Source organism: Musca domestica, unplaced genomic scaffold (assembly GCF_030504385.1).
Source record: "Musca domestica strain aabys unplaced genomic scaffold, Musca_domestica.polishedcontigs.V.1.1 11, whole genome shotgun sequence".
NCBI classification, from domain to species: Eukaryota; Metazoa; Arthropoda; class Insecta; order Diptera; family Muscidae; genus Musca; species Musca domestica.
In genome coordinates this window covers 10,293,303-10,315,384 of record NW_026712133.1, presented here as the reverse complement: position 1 = coordinate 10,315,384, position 22,082 = coordinate 10,293,303, and the positions used below count along the sequence as shown (strand labels likewise).

The window sequence follows — 22,082 nt, the reverse complement described above, 5'->3', positions numbered from 1 at the left end:
AAAAACGACAATTTCCAATAAACCATAAATATTTTTAATTCCAACGAAATCACAAACACAAGAAAGGGTCACTTTTGACCATTACATTGATGGTGATATCCAAAATATCCCATATAGGTATAATAAAATATATACAATCTCTTATATAAAAGAAGGGGATGTTAGTAACACCTCTTATAACTCAAGAACGGCTGGACGGATTTTGGCAATTCGCACCAAATCAGAATGGCATTTTCAAAGAATAAAATGTAGAAAAATCGCAAAGAAAGACGCTAATAAAAAAATGAATATGTTTCTGTAAAATGTTGTCATCTTTTGTTATATTTTTATCGCATGAGTTTTTTTTTTTTAATTTGACTTACAATATTGAATTGTACATTTTGCAATATTTTTTCACCTTACAACACTATGTGGTGGGAGTATTATATTCAGATCGCAATCATGGTAGAATAATAAAGGTAAAGTCATGCAATCACATGTTAACAATTTTTTTTTTCAAAATGATTCATAATCATTCAATAAGATGTTGCATTGTCAAAATATATATTTATATATGAAATTAAAGTTTAGTACAAAGCCAAACATTTTTGATGGACCATGGACCACAATTTTGTGTGAAAGTATACCAAAATCAACGAAATCACAAATACATGAAAGGTGCACCTCTGGCCTTTACATTGACGCTGATTTCGTTGACGAATATAGCCAAATATCGGAGATATTGGAAATTATTAACGCTACATATTGAGCCAATGCTACGAAGATTTGCATAGCCCCGTGGTTTCGTTCAAATGGCCAATATAAAACTTGTGTAGGACTATTTGAACTGAAAACAAGTTAAAAGTATCAGTTGGTTTTGCCGACAGATGTATACCCTGATCCAATGTTTGATTATTTAAATATATTTTAACTTCTGTTATAGTTATTCAAATATTTGAATCTCTATGCGACGTGCCTGGTTTGGACTATTTTGGGTTCTTCCTTCACTTTATATAAGATATGTGATAATTTTTAGAAAACGTTAAAATGTGTGTATTGTACCAGATCTAGTCGATCAAAGTATTCCATTTTCATACTTCATCAAATACAGATAAAACCAGTAAAGAAAGTCTTAAAGTCGTGTCGGCTGTGCCGACTTTATGATACCCTACGCTACTTTGCTAATTTAGTAGAGCTCCACATAACAATTAAAAGTTTTTAGAAGCATTTGTATTTTTTTTAATACGGACTTGTATTGCCCAGTTGATATATATGGGAGCTATATCCAAATCTAAACCGATCTTGATAAAATTTGGCCAAGATATTTCTGAGCAGTATTTCATATATTTCCCTGAATATCGTTGTTACGGAGTGCATATTACGGCTGTGGGTAACAAATATAACAAATCGGATGAAAAATATATATGGGAGCTATAGCTATATCTGAACCGATCTTCGCCAAATTTGACATACTACCTTCTAGACTCAATTCGGTTGTAAGTGCTAAATTTCATCCCCTTTAGGCAAATATTAGACGTTTGGTGCACAATAAAAAGTAAATCGGACGAAGTTATATATGGGAGATGTATCCACATCCGAACCGATCTTGATAAAATATAGCAAAGGTATTTCCGAGCTGTATTTAATATATTTTCCCAAATATTGTTGTTACAGAGTGCATAATACGGCTGCGGAGGACTAAAATAACAAATCGGATGAATAATATATATTGGAGTTATAGCCGTATCTGAACCGATTTTGATCAAATTTAGCATACTTATTTTCAGGCCTAATGTGGTTGTATGTGCCAATTCCATACTATTCGGGCTGACATTACACGTTTGGTGCACAATAAAAGGCAAATCGGACGATGATATATATGGGAGCTATATCTAAATTTTGATCGATTATCTCCAATTTCAATAGGGTTCGTCCTTGGGCCAAACAAATGATTTGTTCAAAATTTCATCTGGATCGAGTATGAAATGCGAACTGTACTTTGTTCACAAAAATACATGGACAGACGGACGGACATGCATAAATCGACTTAGAATGTGATTCTATGCTGATCATCAAAAGGAACTATGGGTCTATCTCGTTTCCTTTTGCCTGTTACAAACAAATGCACAAAGACAAAATACCCCGACCACCTTGTGGTGTAGGGTATAAATATTGATATGGACAAAATTACAAGAAAATAAAATATTTATATCCAATTTTATGCGAAATCAGAAATTCAATTTTCATCTCAGATTTTGAGTTGAGGGAAATATTTAGATATAGCAAGTTGTAATGATTCGCGGACTTGTTTCGAAAATTATGAGAGATAAATTATTGAAAATGGTGACCCTTTTCGAGTGAGGTACCACAAGGGGTTCGCATATATATCTTCTTCTCAACAGATCTTAGCAAAAATGTTTGTTCGCGTGAAATCTGAGGATATTTGGATGCTTTTTTCCTTTCTTTGAGCGTTTTGTTTTTCGTAATCTTGAACCCTTTGTGGGGGTTCCGATCTCTACCATCTTTATAACAGGTCTTGTGTTGATGGAAATATTGAGATATACCAAGTCTGAATGGAATCGAAAGTTAATTTCGCGTTTTATGAGTTTCATGGATATTCAAAAATGTTACCCTTTGAGGTAGAGATCTTGTGTTAATAGGAATAATGGGATGTATGCAAAATAAAGAGAGAACCGGATGATTATTTCGGATTTTTTAATCGTTTTGGGTATTCAACATTTTGACCCATTGTGGGGGAGTTTGACGACGAAAATCACAAGGAGTTTCTTATCGTCCACACTCTGAAGTTATTTTTTATACCAATCGTATCTCGCAATTAATAAATAAAGAAAAACTCTTTTATTGAACAACCAAATCACACTGGTCTTTCTCTCTCACATATCATGTCGTTACAGGAGGTACCAGAAGGAAAGGTCCGATCTCTACCATCTTTATAGCAGGTCTTGTGTTGATGGAAATATTGAGATATCGCGTTTTATGAGCTTCGAGCATATTCAAAATTTTTGACCCTTTTTGGTTGAGGTGCCAGAAGGAGTGGACCGATATATTTCATCTTCACACCAGACGTTGGGTTGATAAAAATATGGTGATGTGTATAATTTGTAGACAATAGCATTTAATAAGAGTTGTAATTATTCAAAATGTTGACCTTTTGTGGGGGAGGTACCTGATGGAGTGGACCGCAAATATTAAGATTTGCAAAGTTGCAGCAAAATCGGATTATCCTTTCTCTTTCTGCGCAATAAATTATTTTCTTTGAAAAATTTTGACATTTTGTGTGGGAGGTACCAGAAGGAGTGGACCGATATTGCCCATCTCCGAGCTCGATCCAAGTTTGATAATAATATTAGGATGTACCAAGTTTGGACAAAATCAGATACTCACTTCGAGAGTTATCTTGCGCACCAGCCAACAAAACAGACAGACGGACAGACATCGCAAGACCAACTTCAAATGTCCTGAAACGGTTTTAGTCCACTTAGACCTAGGGTCTTAACCCGTTTGTTCGATGAGTAACGTTTTGGCTGTATCAAATGATATATACCCTCTATAGCCATATGACTGAGGGCATAAAAAGAATGAAATGGAAATAAATGGTCTGTTCCAGAACCTGCTAGAATCTACTAGTTTTGCAATTTGTTTCGATATTATAAAGGAAAAATCAGTTATCGTAGTAAAAACTTGCACATTCTTGCAGTTCTTGTAAAATATTAAAAATTATATTCCTTCAAAAATAGCGAGTTAGGTATTTCTTGTAAAAGCAACACCTTCTTCTTCAAATACAGATGCTCTTTTAGAGATAGTATGTTTTTTAGAAAATATTGGTTCAAGATATATGATGATTATTCGAAAGAAGGAGCAATTTGATTCAACATTTGCTTTATTACTTAGACGAGTTGGAGATATTTCGTAGTGAAATCTTCATTCCAGGTTTCAAATCTGCGGAAACCGCAAATTGTAGTAGATTACAGCCTTTGATTAGTTGTTTTTAAGTACAATAGTTGTTTTTTTTTTTTCAAACAGAGAAACCATAACTCTGTAACACAATATGCATAAGGCAGTTAATTTTCAATTTTTTATGTGGCCTTCATATTTCAGAAAAGTCTGTTTTCGCAAATTTTCAATGTTTTATATTCACACTGGGCAGAGTTCTACATTTCCTCCGCTCGTTCCAATGTGATGGAATTATTTTAACACTTTTTGCAGAAAACCTCACAAACATTTTTGTGAATTGTAAAATTCTGGTTTTACCCAAAAAAACAATGCATATCAGTACTTTTTCGGAAATACATGGGCATAGCTGACTTTTTCAAAACACATTAACTCTTCTCTGACTAATTATTTCCAACGTAAAAAATACCAAACAAACTTGCAATAACCTGATAAAAATAAATTCTCCTTTTGAGTTTTTCAGGAATTATTTTTGCTGAAACGTAAGATATTTCTGGACATTATAATTTAGAATTGTTATCAACTGGTGTGTTAGAATTCATAACAAGTAAAATTGAAATTATTCCAGCATATTATCCGATAAAATCCCACTCGAAAAATAACAGACCTTACACCCAAATGAAACTCACTTTAGTGGATTTCCTCTTCAATGAGCAATATTTTCTGAGTACGCCTATCACAGCGAGATTCGTACAAACGCACAAACCAATGCCGCCTGACCGCCCTCCCGTTTGCATACCAGACGGACAAAAAATCTTGGTTGATAAGAGGACTAAAACAACTCGCTGTGGTGAAAAGATTTCGAATAATATCCACTGCGGGCAACTAAGTCAGTAGTTAATTACAAACATCGGCCGCGTCAACATCTGCTCGAAAGTAATCCGAATAATAGGGTGCGCGTTAATCCGAAATCTATGCTATTAAAAGATAAAAGAACACTCAGTTGCAATGTGCCGGTATATCTTGATAATTGCCCTGGGCCTCGGGTGTCTGTCGAGTAGCAGTGGTGCTGCAGCAAATAATCGTTTACGTTGCGACCGACCGGGAGATTTGCCAAATGGATCGTTTCGTCTAAAACGAACCTTCATGAGAGCATTTTGCAACAACGGCTATCAATTGCAAGGACTAAGAACGATCGGTTGCGTGCATGGAAAGTGGGATGGTGAAAAACCTGTGTGCGCAAGTATGTTTCGCAAATGCATCAGCATTTCCTCAATGTGTCATTATAGTGCTCGAGCGGAAGTCGCAACAATTTCCTCTTTGAAAAAGCCCTACTCTAACGACGGAGCGGTTCTTTTAATCGCATTTCTAGTGATACAAGTAGCGATAACACAAATACATACATTGTTCACTTAATATAAAAAAAAAAATGTGGAAGTGAATGTCGCTTCTTGGAAATGTGAAATTAAGAAGGGAATTAAAATAAACAACAACAATGGATTCCTCGTCATGACCCTTGGAAATCCAAAGATTATGTTTTGTATCCTTATCAGCTGTAAAAAGTGACCTTGTCGAAATTTTAATGTAAATGACACTGCGTGATAAAATTTAAAGTGTTATGAATTGAAAACATTTAATTAATGCGCCCAAAATATTGCTAAAGGCTATTCTCTCTAATTCTGGAATTATCGGTATACACCATTTTTGTCACTCAGGGAAATATTTTTTAATTGCATTATACAACACGAAAATTACTAACCTTTTTCTATCACCACGACATGATAAAAGAGATGCGTCGTGCGGTTTTTTCCCATTATGGGTCCCCAAAAGTTTGAGACCCTGACGTCCACAGGTTTCATTTCGTTAGGCTAATATCTGGTATACCGTTTAGAATTTTTTTTTACTATTTGGGACAAAGTTGTTGCGTAAAAACCGTGAACGCACGAAATCAATAAAACTTCTTTTTCTGTGGGTCTCCTAAGTTCTGGAATATAGAAGTGTAACCATTGTAAAATTAAAGTACAATAATATAACTTACAATTCTGTAAACAAATTTATAAAAGGGAAATTAATCTTCATAGATATCATTTTTTTTCAATTTTTGGTGTGTATAAATATACCAGCAGACCCAGTCCCATTGTTTTTATTATGAAAGATCTTGTCAGAAGTGAAGACACATAAAACAAGTAAAAAAACTGTAAGTTCGGCCGGGCCGAACTTTGCATACCCTCCACCATTCGGAACGAATTTGGCAATTCTCAAAAACAATAAAAACCGTTAAAAATTCTGTTAACATCTTAAAAATACCGAATGTAGCTGTTATATAAGGGTCTATACGACGACATGGACCTGCATAGGTATCTTTTGTCATAAGCCATTACAATATTCAAATGCGAAACTGAAAAGAATCGGTGAATAATGTCGCTAAAATCATCAAAATACTGAATATCGGGAGGTACCGTTATATGGGGGCTATACGAAGACTTGGACCTGCACAGACAATTGTCTGTCTTAGGCTGTAGTATCAATTACGATCTTCAAATACCAAATTTATAAACAATTCCTGTGAATAATGTCGCTAAAATCATCAAAATACCGAATATCGGAAGGTACCGTTATATGGGCATGGGGGGGTCCACGAAAACGTGGACCTGCACAGTAAATCTCCTGTCATAGGCATCCATTACGAACATCAAATACCAAATTTGAAAGAATTCCGGAGAATAATGTCGCTAAAATCAAGAAAGCATCGAATATCGAGAGGTACCGTTATATGGGGGCTAAACCAAAACTTGGACCTACATGGCCCATTTTCTATACCAAAAGTCCTGCAGATGTCAATATATTTGAGTAAAATTTTATCAATCTGCTTCAATTCGTTCGGAAGCTAGAGTGACTTCCACAGACGGACAGACGGATAGACGGACGGACATCGCTAAATCGACATAGAATTTTATGCTGATCAAGAATATATATACATTGTGGGATCTAAAATGTATATTTCGAGATTTACAATAGGAATGACAAACAGTATACCCTCCATACTAAGGTCGAGGGTATAAAAACATACCTCTTCGAAGTAAATCCGTTACTGAGCTTATGGGTCGATCTAGCGATGCCCGTTCGTTTGTCTGACTGATGCGCACGATAACTCTCGAAGGGAGCATTCGATTTCGCCCAAACTTGGTACATCTTAATATTATTATTGAGTTCGGAGATGGTCAATGTCGTTCCACTCCCTCTGGTACCTCCCCCACAAAAGGTCTATATTAAGAAAAAAATGTTTACTGCACAAAAAGGGAAAGGATTATACAATTTTTCTCCAACTTTTCAAATCCTAATATTTGCATCAGTACTGGGTCAGGTGCGAAAATAGACAATATCGGTCCACTCCATCAAGTACCTCCCACTCCAAAGGGTCAACTCTTGAATAACTATAACTCTTATAAAATGTGATGTGAGAGTCCGATTGTCTTCAAATTACAATATTTTTATCAACTTATCTGGTGTGAAAATGAATTATGTCGGAACACGCTTTCTGGTACCTCCCCCACAAAATTATAATTATTTGTATTACAGGGATTTTAAAATGTGAGCGAAGTCGGTTATTCTACTCATTACACCCATTAACAATATGTAGATTTAATACCAAATAGTAAGAACTAGTCATTTATTGAACCCATTCATCCACTCCAAATTATCCATTATTGTCCCAAGTTCCACAATATCGTATAAAAATTCTTGAAACGATACATTCGTTAGCTTGGAAGATAAAGCGTTTTCATACCCGACATCACTTTGTCGTACAGGGTTTTATGTCCTTGTGCATTGTAACACATAAAATGAAACGAGATAGACCCATAGTTTCTTTTGATGATCTTCATAAAATCACATTCTAGTAAGCCCAATGATCGGTATAGCTCCCGTATATATTTTCATAGGATTTCAATTTTATAGTGCGCCAAATGTGTAATATTAGTCCAAATAGGATAGATTTAGGCCTATGCGACGGAATTCAGCTTAAAAACAAGTACGTCGATTTTGGTAAAAATCGGTTCAGATACAGCTTCCGATTTGACATTTAAGTCTAGCACAGCCGCAATATGCTCTCCATAAGGACAATATTCGGGACAATATATCAAATGCATCTCAGAAATACATCTGCTAAATCTCGATCGGTTTAGATTTGCATGTAAATCGTAATATATGGAGGGTATACAAGATATCACAGGCATCTTAGATATGTTTTTGTCATGAAATGTTTTGCGATTTGGATATATCTTTCATAGGTCATCGACACTACCTTAGTTCAATTAAGTTGTTTCAACACATTTTATACTAAGTATGCAATGACATTTGCTACCTCAGTCAGTTTTAGTGGAATTTGATTAAGATATAGCTTTCATATGTTAGTTCCAATCGATGAACTGCTCTAAGCCGTAAGCCCGCCCGACTTGTGTCTTTCCTTACTGCTTAAAAAGAGGACGTATGGAAGATACCATGACCCCTTCAAATTTCTAAAAAAATAATAGCCAATTTCCACCACAGTTAATTCCTAAATATTCTGTGAAAAATCGGTTAAGCCCTTTCGAGTCTATAAGGAACATTCAAGCATGACACGGCAACAAACATAATAACACACATACAAACTATACCTTAAACTAAAATGATTTCCCTTGTAATAGTAGTTTCTAGCCTCTGATGTACAATTATCTGGCGGATATCCCAAAACATGGACCACTAAGATCCCGAAATGTTATATTTCAGACATTTCTGTTGCAAAATTTTGCAAACAACAATAATCTCAAATTGGGTATGTCTTTAAATGATACGATCGTTCAGCTTTTTATTTTCCCTACGCATCCCTTATGACCGTGGATCCAAGTGAGAACTGTCTTGTCATTCAAATTTAAAGATCAAGTTCTTCCTTCAATTTGTACACGGTTTCATGTGACGATATTGGCTTTTTCTTCTCTGTTACCTCTGCCTAGCTTAGAGAGCTTAAGAGGAGTTTGTCAAAGAAATAATCACTCCTAGACCACACTGATTGTGGGCTACGTACCTGTGGCCGTTTCAGGACACCGTTCATGATGTCGACTACAATAAGACAAGTATCATCATATTGACGAATGTGGCCAAGTTTAACAAAATACATTGAATATCGAGCTTATCACACATAGGGCTATCCACTCGACTCCTATGTATGGAATCACACCTATAACTTATGAGTATAATTGTTTTAAAGTGTACTGATTTTTTAAATACGTGCCATTTCGTTTTATGAAAATAAGGCGTATCGAAAATATAGCAGATGTCGAAAAAAATTACTAAATTTCCTGAAAAAAATAAAAAATAATTATCTCTCAAAAATGGCTTATGAAATAATGAAGCACCACACCGAAGACATGTATGTTTGTGATGTGTGAGTTGTAAAATAGTCCTTACGACTTCTTATTCCTTACGAGGCATTTATTCGAGAACCGCGTGGAAATATGACCTTCGTTGCGTTTCACATCGCGCCATTTTGATTTTGGGCACATAGGCTCACAAACACATATATTGAGTGGTTCCACTCTTGTGTTCCTATAATCTTATGCAGAATTAATTACGGTTAAATGACACAATTTGCAATCTATGTTGGTTGCATATCGTTTTTGTGTGTTTTTGTCGTATGACATGTTGTTTTGGACTTTTAAATTATATTGTTCGGAAAGGAGGAGTACTACCACCACTGTGAAGCTTCCAAAAATTTCACAAGCAAACATTTTCTTTTAAATTTGTGGCAATTTTGTCATTAGGAGCTCAAAATATCGGAAATCATACAATTTGTTAGCAAATGAGCAAATTTATTACATAAATGAGCTACAAATTAAAGCCTGAAGCTGTAACCTTGAAAGCCTTTTTTCAAACCGCATGGTAGTGCCGACAAAAATATTTTCGTGGTGACAAATTTCGAACGAAACCCACAATTTAAAACCGCAACTTTATCATCCGCACAAAATGATAAACAACATATAAATATGTTATATAAATTTGGTAATGGACGCGATAAGCTAAGTGTTAGAAGCAAACATTTGAGAACAAAATACAATGTTCTACAAGTTAAACAATTTTTTTTTATATAAGAAAAATTTTTGGAAGTATATATTTGAGATTTAAAATAGAGACAATCTGGTAGACTTGTTGTCTAAGTTGTTTTTCTGAGCAAGAAATTTCGGGTGGGAGGGAAAATCTTTTATGTGTTCTATAAACACGTTCCTGAAAATTAACCCTACACAATCTTGAATATTTGCATTCCTTTTTCTTTTTTTCCTTTTTTATCACACTATCACGCTTGAATTCCATCACGAATAATTAATTATTAAATTTGTCATTCCCTTTGAAACACCTCTATATATTCGTCATAGACCCCACAAGGTACAGGATGAGATAAAAATACTGAAACAAAGTCAATCGCCATAATTTATATATATATTTTTTAGATTTTATTGAATGAAAGCAAAAAATGTCGTAAATAGCATCAAATTTTAGAATAAGTTTGATTTGTTCGAATTGGTCACCCTTGGCACGAATTATGGCCTTCAAACGGCCAATGAAACAGTCATATGCTGCCCGAATGTTGCTCTGCGGTATTTTGGTCCATTCCCGGCGAAGCGCTAGCTTGAGGTGATCGACACTTTGGCATTTTTTAGTGCCAACCTTGCTTTCCAAAATACTCCAGACACAATAGTTCAACGGATAGGTATCCGGAATTTTGTTGGCCACTGTGCGCTGGAAATGAAGCGAGGAACCCCATTTTGTAACCATTCTTGGGTGGCGCGTGCTGAGTCCTGTTGGAATGTCCAAGGTTTGCGTGCCCAAGGCCGTAATAAACACTCCAGAATATTTCAGCGGTCGATGGCCCACACCATCACCATGGCCAGCTAACCTCTTTGGCAAGTAAACATGATCATTTTGTTTGTTTACAAACAGCTGGACAAGGAATATTTTCTTATCGGAGAAAACCAAATTCGGCAGTTCACCACTTTCGGTCAAGCGAAGCAACTCTTTAGTTCTTTTGAATTCCAATGGGATATTGCGATATGTTCAGCTCACGAGCCATTTTTCGACCATTGCGACTCGGGTTTCGATCAAGTCGCTTCTTTACTTTTCGAACAATTTCTACTGATGTTGCTGTTTTCTTTCGTCCACTTCCTTGACGTCGGGCTATGCTACCAGTATGACGGTAACGAGCGTTGGTACGAGATACAGAAGATTTATTCACATTTAAAAGCTGGAGTGCTATAACGATAGCCACTTGCGGTTTTCCAGCCTCATATAAAGAAATCACACTATCGCTCTTAAGTTCCATCACGAATAACTTTTTTCTGGAAAATTCTCACCAAAATGCTTTTGTGCGCTTATGTCGGACGAGTGGCTTAGAAATGAGAGCAGTCTGAAGTTGGTTGCAGCTTTTTCATCTCAACCTGAATATACATTCAAGACCGGCATAAGATAATAAGTCGATTTAACGATGTCCGCCTGTCTGTTGAACTCACGATACAGCTCAAATTATTTGACGTAGAGCTTTAAAATTTGGCTCAGTAGTTTGCATTGTGTCTAGAATGGTTGGTATTGATAATGAGATATATCGGTGTGCGTTTTGGCGTAACGGTACCTCCCGATATTCGGTATTTGGATAGTTTTAGCCACCAATTTCTTTAAAAGCGGCGGTACATTGTTACTTGTTATACTTCGTTTGGGAGGTGCCAGAAAGAGTAGGCCGGCCCTCCTAAATTATCGTAACTTACTTAATTTTAATATAAATTTTATAATGTTCTCAGTTTCAACAAAAAAGGATATTAAGGGTTTGTACCACTATTTTTATCTTCAGAAAAAGGATGTGGAAAAGATTTAGACCTGCCTGATAATGGACGATTACAGTATGAATCCGATCTAAAAGCAATTCTCTACTGCATGGAAAATTACATTGTGGCAGGAAATAGACACGCATATTGCAATGGAACACACTGGGATCGGCCTCTGGGAACCTGTCGGCGTAAGTAAAGCTATTAGATCTAACTTTGAACTATTTATTCACAATAAATATTTTCTCAATAAATGTATTTTAACAGAACGAACTGGTAAAGTATCGCACGAATGTGATTTCGAAACCGACGATGTTTGTGGTTGGACCTATGAACCGATGGAGAATTTAGAATGGAAACGAGTGGCAGCTGCCAATGCATTCACATCGTTTAAGTCGGGACCTCGTACGGATCACACTACCATGACACACAACGGTGGCCACTACATGTTGATGGAAAGTCTCATCCGGCAGGATATGCCAGTAACTTTGATGTCTCCGATCTACGACAGGGAACTGTCATTGAAAACCGCATGTTGCTTCCAGTTCCATTATTATATGTATGGTGCAGGTGTGGGAACTTTGCTGGTTGTGGTGAAGCCATTGTCGATGAGTTTGGATGAGATTCTGCTTAGCGATGATGAGTATGTGTTGTAAAATACTTAACGACTTGAATATTTTTAATGGTTCGGCTCGGCCGATTAGTTTTCATTGTCATTGTCATTTCATTTAATATATAATTTTTAAATTGAAAATTTTTTAAAGTTTACAGTTATATGCAAATGGTCAATTTTAAAGGAGACTGGGTACCATCGTGAGTCTTTGTTACATTTAAAAATGTTTTTGCTCTCAAAATATATTGACCTCAAAATATTTGTCGAATTAGACATTTACCTAGCCCCCTGTAAGTACTTCAGATTTTCATACCCTACGCCACATAGCGGTAAGGGTATTGTGTCTTTGTGCATTTGTTTGTAACATGGAGAGATAGACCCATAGTTACTTTTGAGGATCTTCATAGAATCATGCATGTCAGTCCATCCGTCTGTCCATATATTTTTGTGAACAAAATGAGGGTTGCATTTAATATCCGATTGATATGAAATTTCCCAGACAATATTTGTTCGGTCCAAGGACGAATTCTTTTGAAATTGGTGAGAATCGGTTGAAATTTAGATATAGCTCTCATATATATCTTCAACCGATTTCGGGTTAATTGTGCGCCAAATGAACAATATCAGTACAAATGACCTGAATTTTGGTACATCCGACCTAATTCAGTCTAGAAGCAAGTACATCAAATTTGGTTCAGATATAGTTATAGCTCCCATATATATGTTTTATCCGATTTGGTGTTTAAGTCCCTCACATTCGTAATATGCATCCCACAAGGAACATATTTGGTGAAAGATACCAGATACATCCCACAATACCTCTCCCAAATTGTATCAAGATCGGTTCAGATTTGCTTATAGCTCCCATATATATCTTAAACCAATTTCGGCTTAATTGAGGTCTAAAAGTCCAATATCAGTCCAAATTACCTGAATTTTGGCACATACGGCCGACATCGTAAGCACATCAAATTCTGTGGAAATCGGTTCAGATATAGCTCTAGCCCTCATATATATGTTTCATCCGATTTGGTCTTTAAGTCCAGTCACATTTGATACCAGATATCTTAGAGAGCTCGGAAATGCCTTTGCCAAATTTTATCGATATCGGCTAAGATTTGGTATATATCCTTAATCCGATGCAGGTTTATTGTGCAAATAATGGCTAATATCAGCCCAAATGAAGTGAATTTCGGGAAGTTGGTAGAACTCGGCTCCGATATATATTTATACCCTACACCACATAGTGGTAAGGGTATTATGTCTTTGTGCATTTGTTTGTAACATGGAGAAGGAAACGAGATAGACCCATAGTTACTTTTGAGAACCTTCATAGAATCACTTTCTGAGTCGATTTATGCATGTCAGTCCGTCTGCTCGTCCGTCCGTCCGTCTGTCCATGTATTCTTGTGAACAAAATGCAGGTCGCATTTATTATCCGATTGAGATGAAATTTTCCAAACAATACTTTTTTGGCCCAAGGACGAACCCTATTGAAATTGGTGAGAATCGGATCAAATTTAGATATAGCTCCCATATATATCTTCATCCGATTTCGGGTTAAATGTGCACCAAATGTCCACTATCAGTCCAAATTACCTGAATTTTGGCACACCCAACCGAGTTCGGTCCAGAAGCAAGTATGTCAAATTTTGAGAAAATCGGTTCAGATATAGCTATAGCTCCCATATATATCTTTCATCCGATTTGATCTTGAAGTCCCTCACATTCCTACTATGCACTCCACAACCGTGATATTTGGTACAGGTATTAGATGGAGCACAGAAATAGCTGTTTTCAATTTTATCGAAATCGGTTCAGATTTGGATATAGCTCCCATATATATCTTCATCCGATTATGGGTTAATTGACCACCAAATGGCCAATATCAGCCCAAATGGCCCGAATTTTGGCACATGTGACCGGGATTAGCCTTAAAGCAAATACAACAAATTTGGAGAAAATCGGTTCAGAAACCGCTATAGCTCCCATATATATGTTTTATCCGATTTGGTGTTTTAGCCTCTCACATTCGTAATATGCACTCCACAAGAATGATATTTGGTACCAGATATAAGATACAGCCCAGAAATAGCTGTTTGTAATTTTATCGAAATCGGTTCAGATTTGGATATAGCTCCCATATATATCTTCATCCGGTTTCGGGTTAATTGTGCACCGAATGGCCGATATAAGTCCAAATGGACTGAATTTTAGTACATCGGACCAAATTCAGCCTAGAAGCAAGTATATCAAATTTAGTGAAAATCGGTTCAGATATAGATATAGCAACCATATATATGTTTCATCCGATTTAGTGTTTTAGTCCCATACATTCGTAATATTCACTCCACAACCGTGATATTTGGTACCAGGTATTAGATGGAGCACAGGAATAGCTGTTTTAAATTTTATCGAAATCGTATTAGCATCAATTTTGGGAAATCCGACCGAATCCAGCTTAGAAGCAAGTACACCAATTTTAGTAAAAATCGGTTCAGATATAGCTATAGCTCCCATATATATCTTCATCCGATTTCGTGTTAATTGTGCATCAAATGGCCAATATCAGCCCAAATGGCATGAATTTTGGCAAATTCAACCGAAACCAGCCTATAAGCAAGTACACCAATTTTAGTAAAAATCGATTCAAATATAGCTATAGCTTCCATATATATCTTTCATCCGATTTGGTCTTTAAGTCCCTCACATTCGTAATATGCACTCCACAGGAATGATATTTGGTACCAGGTATCAGATAAAGCCCAAAAATAGTTGATTTTAATTTTATTAAAATCTGTTCTGATTTGGATATGCCTCCCATATATATCTTCATCCGATTTCGTGTCAATTGTGCATCAAATGGCCAATATCAGCCCAAATGGCATAAATTTTGGCAAATCCGACCGAAACCAGCCTATAAGGAAGTACACAAATTTTAGTAAAAATCGGTTCAGATATAGCTCTAGCTCCCATATATATGTTTCATCCGATTTGCTCTTTGTAAGGGATTACATTCGTAATATACTCTTCACAGGAATGATATTTGGTACCAGATATCAGATAAAGCCCAAAAGTAGTCGATTTTAATTATATCAAAATCTGTTCAGATTTGGATATAGCACCCATATGTATCTTCATCCAATTTCGTGTTAATTGTGCAACAAATGGCCAATATCAACCGAAATGGCATGAATTTTGGCATATCTGGCCAAATTCAGCCTAGAAGCAAGGACACCAATTTTAGTAAAAGTCGTTTCAGAGATAGTTATAGTTCGTAAAATGCACGATAGAATTAGATAGATTTTGATTTTGTACCAAATATCTCATAGAGCTCTGAAATGCCCTTTGTAAAACTTTTTACGAGAGCTCTACTAAATATGCATAGTGGTGTAGGGTATTATATAGTCGGCCCCGCCCGACTATTGAGCTTTCCTTACTGGTTTTACTATAATCCTTCTCGAAGTGATATCAATAGCAATTTTATCTGGAATAAAAGATAAAAATGTCTCCGTTAAATTTAGTGAAACTCGATTCAGAATTGGATATGCCTCCCATATATTAGTTCCCTCTGAAACCAAGTTATAACTGTTATAAAGCCAAATGTTGATAGGTATCACCTACTTCAAATAAATCTACTTCAAATAAATTCTTTTGTTACGGGATCTCTTCTAAAGGTGCATGGTGGTGTAGGGTATCATATAGTAGTCTCCGCCCGACTTTTCACTTTTCCAGCGCCCGCATATGCATGCCACCCAATTTTAAACAATGCATTTCTAATTGAGCGTTTAAGATTCCTTGAGTATAGCAATGTCAAACTCCAATAAAAAAAGGCTATAACTCTTTAGTTCCACAGATAAAAATCCTCGAACTTCATTGACAGATTAAGTTAAAGTCGATTCAGTGCGAATCTGTCCTTATGAGTTCTCAATGTATTTACTAAGAGGTTCCTTTCCCAAAGAAATATCCTGGTTGAGTAGGTCAATCGAAATATATATTTCTAGATTGAATCAATGTTCGTTGAAATCATTTTTCATCTTTTGTAATCTTTAATCATTTATATTTCTAGACGATCCACACTAATTAAATTTGAGAGAAATGGAAATCAGAACAACGCCTGGAATGAAGCCCATTTTAGCATTGAAGAATTGGAAGAAGATTTTCAAATAGTTTTTGTATCCAAGGCCGGGCGTAATCATCTCAGCGATATTGCGGTGGACGATGTTCGTCTTATGACAGGAGACGAGTGTAAGGCCTTGGATAAAAACAATGATGACACAATGTCCAATGAGGAATACGATACAACAACATGTACGCATACAATTATTTATTTTACATAAGCGAGTGGTTTCAAATGTTAGTATTTTTACACAAATTCCTTTATAGATCAGTCCATATTTGATATGCAGTCTTGTGCCAATCGATGTTTTAAGACCAGCGGCATAGGAATATTGAGTGATTCGGGTCATCTTATGGGTTTGTGCAGTTGTTCTGCCGACTGCGAGGAGTTAGACACCTGCTGTCCTGATTTTAAGAGCTTGTGTCTCACAGGTAGGTTTGAATGTTCTTGAGATTTTTCTAAGTTTCTCATTTTATGTCATCTTTAGAATTGTTTGAGCAGACCACAATTGAATCATCGCAAAATGGTAATGACTCTCAGTTCACTGAAATCACAATTACACCTACAGCAACTCCAAGTACAACAATACCGACAACAACAACTGCAAAAGTTGTTCCAACAACGACAACAACCACAACTAGTACTACCACAGTGAAACCTACAACAACTACGCCGAAAACTACCACAGCAAAACCGACTCCATCCACTACAACTAGAAAGACTACACCATCAACTACGACCACCCGCAAAACAACACCTTCTACCACTACCACCAGGAAGACAACACCAACAACCACTACAACGACAACCACAACAACAACTACTACTACTACAAAAAGGCCAACTCCCACTACAATAAGGACCAGCAAAGCCACAACATCAACAACAACTACCACAACAATTCGCCCTACATCTACAACAACTACTAATAAACCCCAAAAACCCACCGAAACAACAACGCCCCATGCTCAAGTCCCTGAAGCACCCATTGGTAAATTTGAGAATGGGTTTTCTTAGCATTTCAATTAAGTGTCCCTATTTCATTTCAGTTAAAACGCCCACACAAAAACCATCTATGGCTCCAAAAACCTACGTCATTGACAACGAAACTCATGACGAAGCTCCCCATCATGGCTCGATCGCAATGCTATGTATATTCTTTGCAGTCATAATCGTATTAATTGTTAGCCTAGCGTATCGGAGGTACGGCGATCGGGCCGCTGCGTGGTACATGATTCGCTTTAGCAAACGGAATTGCGGAGACGACGGCACACCTGTAGCCACGACATTAAACGGCACGACAACGGCTGTTACTAAAAAGAGCGAAACAAATATGAGAACCAAACCAAAAAAGAAGTCTCGCGGGTATTCTGAAGATTTCACACGACCGCTAGTCGATGATGATGACGATGCAGACAATGATGAGAATTATCCCATTAACGGGAATATAGTCTTAAAGAATCACACATATACTGAATTATAACATTAAAATAAAAAAAGTATGTATAATAAATTGATTATTCTAATTAAACCATAGAGAAGTTAAGTGTCTTCGGGCTTTTAGCTTAATGTGAAATTTACGTTAAAAGTTAGAAAAGATATGCCCGTCATATACCATGTGAAACTCAGCGGAGTTGAAGAAAGGACTCTCAAGAGTTCGTGTTGAGAGCAGATTTGGTGCGGGGTGATATGAGCATACGAAAATAGAAATAGTAAAGGGATAATGTATGGATGGAATTTGTATATTTCTAAATAGATTTCATGGCTTATTGGTAGATTTTTTTCAGAATTAGAATAAAATTTGATTTTTTTAAAGTATTTTCCGAGGGACTACCACACCTATAATGGTGGATTTCTAACTAATACTTTTGGAGGCTTTGATTTTTTATAGAAGGTTTTAAAGATAATTTTCAAAGGACATATCAGGCAAGAAATGTGGTAGCTAAAGATTTTTTAGAACTTATATCAGAAAAAAAAAATAGTAGATATATTTGAAGGTAATTATATTTTAATTTATTTTATTAAATTACACATTCTAAAAATAAACCAGTAAAGAAAGTCCTAAAGTCGGACGGGGCCGATTTTATGATACCCTACACCACTTTGCTAATTTAGTTGAGCTCCACTTAGTCCTGTTGGAATGTCCAAGGATTCGGCCAAAATGTTTGCGTGGTCAACTATTTGCGTGTAGCCTATTTTCGCGATAATATTCGGCATTTATTCCGATGCCACGGTCGATTAATACGAGCGGAGAGCGACCATCGGCTGCTAAAACATATATATGGGAGCTATAGCCATATATGAACCGATCTCTAAATTTGATTTACTTGTTTATAGACTGAATTCGGTGGGATGTACCAAAATACAGCTCATTTGGACTTGTATTAGCCATTTGGTTCATAATTAACCCAAAATCGGTTGAAGATGTATGGGAGCTATATCTAAATCTGATCTGATTATCACCAATTTCAATAGGGTTCGTCCTTGGGTAAAACAAATTTTGCTTCATCTCCATCGGATAATAAATGCGACCTGCATTTTGTTCACAAGAATACATAGACGGACGGACGGAGAGATGGACTGACATCCATAAATCGACTCAGAAAGTGCTTCTAGCAATATCCTCAAAAGTAACTATGGGTCCATCTCGCTTCCTTCACCATGTTACAAACAAATACACGAAAACATAATACCCTTACCGCTACGAGGTGTAGGGTATAAATATTCATATTTTTATTAAAATCACTTTATGTGATTTTTCTAGATTTTATTCTGTTCTGCCCAATCCTATTCTGGTGAGAATCGACAAAATTCGTCCAGCCGTTCTTGAGTTAAAAGCGGTCTATTTAACATCCCCTACTTTGATATAGGAGATTGTATATATGTTGCTATATATGCGATATCTTGAGTATCAGCATCAATGTAACAGTGAGTGGCATTTTCGTGTATATGTTATTTCGCTGGAATTAATTCCCGGTTTAATGGACATTTTCGTATTTTTTACATAAACGTGTTGGTTTATATCACCCATCCATATTGGTAGGCTTCAGCCTAGCCCTAAACGCTAGTCTCATGCAAAATTCGGCGCCGATTGGACTTTAATCTGCAAAATCAAGAAATTTTTTTTCCATGCAAAATTTCGTGTGGATCGGACCAAATTTGTGACCTGTAGGTTGATTACAATTTAACATGGACGAGCATAGCTAAATCGACTCCGCTCGGTACGATAGAAAGGTCAATATATAACATCCTATGTCTTGGACCAATATTTCGAGGTGGGCCAATCAAACTTATAATACCCCCAACACATAGTTTTGTAGGGTATAAACATTATATTAAGTTTGTCATTCCGTTTGTAACTTCTCGCAAATAAGCATTTTAAACCCTTCAAAATTAGCATATTCCTTATCATCATACAATTCTATGTCGATTTAGCCATGTCCGTCTGTGGAAATCATTCTAGCTTCGAATACTTAGAATAAAGTATCTTTATAAAATTTAAGTCAGATGTACTTTAGGGCCGTAGAATATTCTGTATTTAATGAGCTGTATTGGTTCATGTTTTGGTGAAGCCCCTTTTTAACGATAGGGCCCGATTAATGAATTTTAGTTACAGTTCACATTTCATTTAGCTAAAAATAATTGTGTCTTCACGTTATGTCCCTAGACCATAGATATTATTTTTGTAAAGGCCCCATATATGAGGTTCATAATGAAAAGCTTTTGACATATCTCTAATGCAACAGTAATCCAAATTTAAGGTGAATAGTATACAAAGTTCGAACGCAACGCTGCAACGCTTTCAAGGACTACAATTTTTTTTGTTAGGTTTAATGACCAACTAAGAGACACTTCTCCTCAAATTGTCATTCATAAATGAAATTAAAATACCGAAATCGTTTTCTTTCCACAACAGTTTCTTCATTAAATTCCTTTCATTTGCATTTTCAGATATCAGCAACAACAGCAGCAACTGAAAGAGGAATTAACAGCCACGTCAGCCAAATTTAACTTCGTTTTTCACTTTTTTCGCTCCGCTTTCCTAAATTGCTTCGCTCTTCTTTACGTTTATCCGTTATGAATACAAGTGCTTGGCGTATCCCATATCATCATTAATGGGATAAACAAAAAGCAATAACGACTAGATGCTACTGTGCCCAAGTCAATCCTTTGTAAGTGTTAGATTCTACCCTCAGGGCTTTAGCATTGTAGCAGTCATCTCTGGCCTACCATAGACAGAACTGCTAAGACCACTCTTATATCATACTTCCATTGACCATGATTAAGGGGTGGTAGTTTCTCGCAATGGGTTCCTCGCTGAGACATTCACACATACACACGCTCGAGCATACAATTGCAGGATATCAATAAAGTCACGTGTCTCCATGCATTTTACCATCAACAATTGCCTTGGGCTGTGGGCAAAACGCGTCATATCAACACAGAAGAGTGTTTGGCCGGTTGGTTGCTACAATTTGGCAATTGTTGCTAAATCCAGGGCTGGTAGTCAACCGTCGTTTTATAAAAGAGGACAGGGATTGTAACACGTAATACTTGTTGGTGATTTAGTGGCTGTCGTCGAACGCCGCCCGCCACACGGCCCTCACTAATGCAACCATAAAAAAACACAACTCGTTGTGCTTCAGATTTTTCTCTTTAAGTTTGCCAAAAATTCCTGGCGCAATGTGAATGGAAAAATTTCGAGATCTAAGAATTCCATTGAAATTTAGAAATAAAAATATCTGTTGGTTAAACCGTTTTCACGATTCTCAAATCTTTTGTTTCAAATTTATGTGTGTGAGAACGAACGAAAGATATCCGTCTCACCCCCTCAAAGTATGGTTTGTTCAGAGAACGATTGCCTTGAGCATAATCCTCTTTTAATGATTTCGTATACAAATTAAGTGTTTCGCTAAAGCGACAATATGCCAAACATTTTTTCGACGAATTTAATTGGAATCGACTCAGCACAGTATTGTTGTTTTTTTCGCTGGGGCGGGATAAGCTCGGAGAAATGAGCAGTCACAATGAAATTTTAAACCCTTCCGTAACCGAAACGTTGTAAATAATCGAAAGCACGAATATATTATACACAGTATCACTGCCTTTACACGGTGACATTTTTTAACCATGGCATTTTTTTTTGTTGGTAAAAGGTGTAGAGAGACAAGGATAGAAGAAAAAATGGCACGGTAAGCCACCGCACAGGGTTACATGCCATTTTCTTTGCACTTCTCTTTTTGCTTCTTCTGAATTTTTTATGATTTTGACCTTTCATATCGTTTTTTTATTGTAATTTTTGATGCGTTTCTTTTATTGCGATGTGATGTTTTTAGTGATTGAATTGTATAGTGAATTATATGAAAATTAATTGGAAGTATTAAAAAGTAAAAAAAAAAGAAAGTTAAAATAAAAGTTAATAATGCTATATTTAACACCTCAATAACTTTTTCCATCATTTCTTCTTTAGATTCACACATTTAATTTTAAATCACTTCTTTATAAATATCTGTTACAAACAATTAGCTCTATACGAAATACTGAATAAAATAAAATGTCAGAAAAAATGCCAAGCACTATTACCGTAAAATGCCACCGTGTAAAGGCGCGA

At 36.2% G+C, this 22,082-nt stretch overlaps 1 protein-coding gene across 1 annotated transcript; it reads left to right on the top strand.

The window, feature by feature from the left end:
• Positions 1-4,777: 4,777 nt before the first annotated feature.
• Positions 4,778-18,002, top strand: LOC101889023 (serine-rich adhesin for platelets). The gene is made up of 7 exons (XM_059131049.1): positions 4,778-5,134; positions 11,765-11,929; positions 12,006-12,381; positions 16,421-16,662; positions 16,738-16,902; positions 16,959-17,462; positions 17,521-18,002. Exons 1-7 carry the CDS (start codon positions 4,900-4,902, stop codon positions 17,952-17,954), a joined length of 2,121 nt encoding a protein of 706 aa, XP_058987032.1. The 5' UTR covers positions 4,778-4,899; the 3' UTR covers positions 17,955-18,002.
• The last annotated feature ends 4,080 nt before the right edge of the window (positions 18,003-22,082 follow it).

Excerpts from the sequence above, each read along its gene's own strand:
- LOC101889023 (XM_059131049.1), top strand. The coding sequence starts at position 4,900 with ATGTGCCGGTATATCTTGATAATTGCCCTGGGCCTCGGGTGTCTGTCG. Across the intron at positions 11,930-12,005 it reads GCCTCTGGGAACCTGTCGGC|AACGAACTGGTAAAGTATCG; the intron begins GTAAGTAAAGCT and ends GTATTTTAACAG. Across the intron at positions 16,903-16,958 it reads TAAGAGCTTGTGTCTCACAG|AATTGTTTGAGCAGACCACA; the intron begins GTAGGTTTGAAT and ends TGTCATCTTTAG.